This window comes from Acanthisitta chloris, unplaced genomic scaffold, assembly GCF_000695815.1.
Source record: "Acanthisitta chloris isolate BGI_N310 unplaced genomic scaffold, ASM69581v1 scaffold15485, whole genome shotgun sequence".
In the NCBI taxonomy this organism is placed as follows: Eukaryota; Metazoa; Chordata; class Aves; order Passeriformes; family Acanthisittidae; genus Acanthisitta; species Acanthisitta chloris.
In genome coordinates, this window is record NW_008674440.1 from 7,303 (window position 1) to 13,723 (window position 6,421).

At 40.3% G+C, this 6,421-nt stretch overlaps 1 protein-coding gene across 1 annotated transcript in view; it reads right to left on the reverse strand.

Annotated features, from left to right (window-relative positions):
* Positions 1-2,621: 2,621 nt before the first annotated feature.
* The window catches only part of LOC103802826 (disco-interacting protein 2 homolog C-like), a gene marked incomplete at its 5' end in the record, with an annotated part of 50,210 nt that continues 46,410 nt past the window's right edge, over positions 2,622-6,421 (reverse strand). The window contains one exon of the mRNA XM_009075356.1: positions 2,622-3,128. Within this exon, the coding sequence (XP_009073604.1) occupies positions 2,876-3,128 (253 nt within the window). The remainder of the gene's footprint in view (positions 3,129-6,421) is intronic.

Sequence of the window (6,421 nt, forward strand, 5' to 3'; positions counted from 1 at the left end):
AAGCTTTTATTTGTTCATTTGAATATAAAACAGGCGTTATCACAGATGTACAAAGCGTACTGGTGGTTTAACATACAAGAAGGTTGCTGTCCTTTGCACATAAAAATTTTTGTTTGAATCTGTGATTGGCTGAGTTACATGAATTTCTCTAACCAGTCACCACACTCTATGAAATAACGCTGCTAACATTCAACTGATAAAAGGGACAGTCTTCCCTTGGGTAAAGTGTCAAGCAGGATTAAATATATATAATAAACAAGCACCATGAGGAATCTGCTCCTGTTTGATTAGTTTTGTGTTTAAATGTTCATTGTGTACCCTCTCTTTTTGTGCATGTGCATTGAGTTGATTACATGGTTTTGTCTGACTCCAAAAGCACAAGGTCACAAGACAAACATTTTATACATTCTCATGAATGGTTTATCTACAGTACAGTTTCTAATACAGAACAATCCTTCTTTATTGCTCAGTCTGATGGTGCTTAAATGTTTCCTTCCTTTTGCTTGCACAACAAAACCAGAAACTCAGTTTATCGTTTCTCTTAACTCAGGATTTAACAACCACAGATGACAGGTTGCAGAAGAGAGCTGTTATTAACTGTGTTCCACAACTGCATTGCAGTTTTTTTATTTTCTACAAATGCAAAGTTGACTTCGTGAAGGTTAAAGTGATGCTTTGAAAGACAGCAAGATCTGTTTTGCAGTACTGAGATCAGCGATAGCAGGACTTCACAAGTTAGTTCACACACTGCAATTATGTTTGTAATCAATCAACATCTTGTCTGAAACCTTACAACAACTTGCCATTAAGAACAGATTTTATTCTTTTTAGGGAGCAGAAAATGAATTTGACAAAGTATGGGATTGGTCTGCAGAGCATGAGAAGGGCTATTCACAGGACAGTGAGGGTGGAAAAGATGGTCTGAAAGAAAACGTGTCTGACGTGGCAAGATGCTCTGTACTGTACATGCAGACTAAAACGTCCCTACCTTTTAAAAAGATTTTTAACACCCAGCATCGAGACTCCCTTATACGTGATATAAACATGATTACATTTGCCCTGCAACAATCTTAGTCATGCATATCCGGTAATGAGAGCCAGCACACGAACGTCATTTGGGACAATAAGAAAAGCATTCTTGGACTGCAGCTGGTAAATCCCACTCTTGATCACAAACAGGTCAATTCAGTTACAACCACATGAAGGAAGGGGAAGGTTTTAAAAAAGGGGGCACGGGGCGCAGGGAAGACAACAGAACCGGGGGATCAAACCTCTCTTTTATCCAAAGGTAGTAAAATGAAGGCAGCTGTGATGCATGTTTTCTTACTCTTCTCCCGTGATGGCCTTGGGCTGGAGACCACGGGACCTCTCCGTTCTTTCAGCAGGCAGATGGGTTCCTCAGATGGTTCAATGTGTTTAGGGACTCGTTAGCAGACGCGCGGCGCGTGCCCAATGGGTGGGAGTGACTGTAGCTCCTCTCCGTTAAGGAATAAATTAAAGACCAGCGAAACAATCGTTTCCTGTAAATGTAAACTGGATGCGTTGGCCACCGAGCTACGTGTCCTAGCTGAGAGGCAAATTGATAACTCTGTGCAAATAACCCCAAAACGTTTCCTTATAGCAATAAAAACACCAACTAAAACAATGAAAAAAAAATTGTGCAACAAAGTTCTGCAGCTAGACAACAGTGCTATTCCTCAACCTGCCTTTTCTAAGTCTAACAAGTGTATGCACATGCCAGCACGAATATTTATTGTTGCCTCCATGGCAAAGAAAAGAAAATTATTGTAGTGCATTTTTAGTCTTAAATTCATTCACTGCCTTAAAGGCAGCAATAATTCCACTTGCTGGTATCTAGAGGATTCTTTTTGACAGGGATACTTAGCAATCCAGGATTGCTTTTTCTTTTTCTTCAAAAAATTTGTGAGTAACATTTGATTATCTACAGTGGGAGACACCATGCAAGTGACAAGTACTGCATTTTAAACTTTAAAATCTTTTGTCATTAGTGAATTTATATTTCATATATATATATTTGATGTGATACTATCCACTCAAGATAATACAACACTTTGTTTTTATATTAGCAAACATTTCAAGAGTTTAATATTCTTGAATGTTTCTTCTCTTTTATAGTTCTAAAGAGATCAAAATAAATTAAACGTTTTGTACATAATTACAGAAGAAGTAGTTAACTTATTTTATCTTTTTAGTTTAGTACAAAGATATTTGCAAGCTCATTGCCGAAATACACCTTATTTATAAATTTCTTCCATTCTAACGCTAACAGCAAAGGCTCTTTGGCCTTTGGGCTTTCAGCATCTCTGACAGAAAGCTGCAAGATTTCTAATTGAAAGGTGCTACTTTGGGTATTCTCCTCGTACCACTACATAGTTTCCTAAGATGTGGGATCTAAAATGGCTTAAGTTAGTAACGGATCCGTATTCATCAGCTTTTTATGACATATTAAAACAAATGAAGAAAACAATTATTTGAATTAGTATGCAAATTGTTTTAAAAGAATCCATTTGGAGGGCAGAATAAAATCAAAATCTACTTCAGCTTACTTAATGTAAAATACAAAGCCACATTTACTCAAAAAGCAGTATTGTCCAATAAGCAAAAAAAAAGGTTTAAAATGGGCTTTTCCAACACACTTAAGGGCCTTACCCCATAGTCCTTCTTTTCTAAAATTTAGTGGTAAAAGAAAACATTTCACATTGTATTTCCTGCCAATCGTGACTGCTTTGAAAAGTTGTCATAGAAACAGTTCCATTCTGATGAGTGTCAGCATCTTATCTGCACACTTTTTTAGTGGACACCAAAAAATTTTATACATCTATAGTAAAGTCCATGGAAGCTTTAAGGTACAAGACTACATGTTGTAGGCCACATAGATGGGATCTAGCTGGTCTGCCAAAAATCCATCTCGTAGGTGCATACGTTGTTTCTCTCCACGGGAGTTGATAGGAATTACACCAATGTCCACAACCACCACCACCCCTACAATCAGATAATGTTCCTCCAGGACCACGTTGGTGACCAAAGGAACCAGGTCCAAAGCTTCTTGCTCTGATCCATCCAGCTCAACTACAACGACCAATAAATTTGTCCAGGTAAACACAGCACTGGAATGAAAGAAAGAAATAATATTAGTGGTGGGTTCTTTTTCCCCATTCCTTTCTCTTGCACCTTGGTTACCTTCTGTTTCAACTCCTCGTGCTCCTTCTGTTTGCTCAGCACACAGTGTAAGCAGCAAGAGAGAACATGTGACAGGCAGAGCAGAGGAACAGCCCCATGAGCTCTCACTTTAATATTGCTGCAATATTAAGTATTGGGCTGAACTTCACAGAAACTTGCTCATCAGAAGTAGGAGGTAGTGAGACAACATGTGGTTCCCTCTGAAGCCAGAGAACTGCCACATCTCTGCTGTGCTCATGGAGTGATGTGTGTGTGGAGGTGTCTTCTCTGGGGTTTTTTGAAGTGCTGCCCAGAAAAGCAAAGGAGGTTAAAAGAGGAGGCACCACAAAGAACAGCAGGAACAGAGTTTGAGCTGAAAGATCTGTGGGATAAACCCTGCCTAGTGAAGGGGTGTGGAGCCCTGGGAAGGTCCATGGCACAGGACAAGCTGCAGAGGAGGAGACATCCTCCCTGCACAGTCTCAGCAAACAGAGCTGTGTGCCTTCTGGACTGGGCTGGCTGCTGTCCGGGCAGGTCAGAGCTCAGCACAAAAAAGGTGCAATTTTTCTGGACCAATTGATTTCCACAGAAATAAGCTGTGTCTCCATCTGGTTTATTTTGGCTGATTTGTTTCTGTTGGGTTTATGGTGACAGGATTTTTTACATTCCTGTTTAACAGTTGAGATGGTCAAGTGAACACGATTATCACCAGTATCTACTCTTTGCTAAAAGAACTTTATAAGAACCCAAAATTTTGGTTAAGCCCTTGAGTTGAAGGATGATGCATTTATCCTTTCAAATATGGAGGCTGGGAGGGTATCAAAGCCTGGTGTATGCTTCCCTCCATCCTCCTCCTCACATCTCCAAGGTCTCCAAAGCCTCTGAAGTCTCACAGGAGGCCAGCACAGCTCAGCCACAAAGAGCAATCTCATTCATCCTTGTAGGTGTTTAAGACACAGACAATGGTTATTTCTTTCTCTAACTTATTCCAAAGAATAAATAATAATATTCTACACATGTGACTCATACATCAAGCCCTGTACTTTACTCTCCTTTACCTTAGAAAATCAGGGGATAACTTCCTAGAACTGTCTTGAGCATAAGCATCTGAAAGTTAGAATACATTATGTATATAAACAATCTTCAAAAAGAGCTACTTACCCTAAGGTCAATGCTTGATTGAGACAGAAGTGCACTGTTTCAGTCTACCAAGACAATTATGAAAATCCCTGTCCTGTGGAAACATATCTTACTTTGCCCAAAGGTTAGCTGAGAAAATGTGCTCTATGTTGATGCTTGACAGAAGAAATTTTAGGAGAAAAGTACTTACTCCTAAAAAAAAATTGGTTTCAGATCCTGCCTAAGTACTATTTGATTGAATTCTTATGTGCTTATTGATCTGGAAAACTAATGACCAGCCAAAGCAAGGCTGAGCAGGTCCCTTTTGACTTAGTACTGCTGTGAAATGAATTTTCACTCGTAATTATGTTTTCACAGACATTCTAGTAAGTTTTGATTGATGCCAAATACTAATGAAGTGAAGTATCAGTCTGCATAGGTGACCAGGTCCAGAGAAGTGCTAGAATCTAGAATTTTTATGGGTTCCTGTACAAACATCTAAATTAGTATTATATGTGTTTTAACAAAAAAAGCCTGGGGAGGTTTTACTAAAATGTAAGTTCATGTTTGAAACCAAGGCTTAGAACTACTGCTAGTTTGTACTTGGGAAAGCAACTAATAGCATGAGTCAGGAGCAGGTCCCTAAAACATGGTGTAGAAGAACTTAGTTCGTCTGAATTCAGGAGATTTGATTCCCAAAACCTTCATGAAGCTTCTATTAAGTCTTAGAGCCACTGACACTCCTAAGCTCACTGTAATTTAAAACTCATTTCATATGTCATGATTCTAACCCACTGGACACTGTCAGTAAAACATTACCCTTCGTGTTCTCACCAGCTGAGAGGATACATTGGCCAGTGAGTATCACTTATGAAAACTATGAGGAGAGGCTGAGGGAGCTGGGGGTGTTCAGCCTGGAGAAGAGGAGGCTCAGGGGAGACCTTCTCACCCTCTGCAACTCCCTGACAGGAGGTTGGAGTCAGGTGGGGGTTGGTCTCTTCTCCCAGGCAACCAGCAGCAGGACAAGAGGGCACAGACTCAAGCTCTGCCAGGGGAGGGTTAGGTTGGAGATTAGGAAGAGATTTTTTACAGAGAGAGTGCTCAGGCATTGGAATGTGCTGCCCAGGGAGGTGGTGGATTCACCATCCCTGGAGGTTTCAAGGTGAGACTGGATGTGGCACTTAGTGCCATGGGCTAGTGACCACGGTATTTTGTGGCACTAAAAACACTTTAAAAAATGCCCAGTGTAGGCACACATCACAATAAAAACAGACCATGCCACTCCTTCCCTTGTGCCATGTTGTGACAGAGGAGGTCCAGAGTCAGAGGTTGTTAATTTTGTGCTAAACTTTCTTAAGAGACAAGAATAGTTTCAAGTGACCTTTCAGATCTGATCCTCAATGACAGAAGTTGCCCAGAAGGATCACATGTCAGTCAACAAGTCACCCTGTGTCCTCCATAGTGTCAAATGTTACAAAATGAACATGTGTTTCTTGGAGCTGTTTTTGCAGACTATTGACTGGACATACCCAATACCTTTTGCTTATAATAGGAACTCATGCACTGATATCCTTAATGGGTCACTGTAACCAAAACAACAATGGTCTCCAATACCAAGAGAGGCTCATGCCCCCATCCACAGAAAGGCATCTACAAATTATATATAAAACCAAATATTTAGGTGGCTATTGTTTTGCCAGTGATAATGACAAAAGGAGGGTCTCTAGGAGAAGCCAAAAGAGAAGTTATGTGACAGACATCAAGGACTCTCAGGACAAGGACTATGAATGAAAACTCCATGACGATGGTTTGAGAGAGCTACTAGGCAGAGGATTTGTTAGGAAGAGGCTGTGAACTGTGAGCAAACCAGATGTTGTCACTCTGAATCACTGTGTGCTCCTTTTCTGCATGGACTGGAACAGAGACACATCTAACTCATCAGTATTCTCTCTTTTTGAGGAAAAAAAAATACCCTGAAGACTTTAAATATTGGCCTTTGGACAAAGGGCAGCATTAGTACAATGTGTTTTCTGAACTCCTGCTCATGTGCCTTGTCACAGGTTATCCCCTAACTACTGGAAGAGTTAAGGCACTAAGAATTATTTGCATGTACTTCTACCTT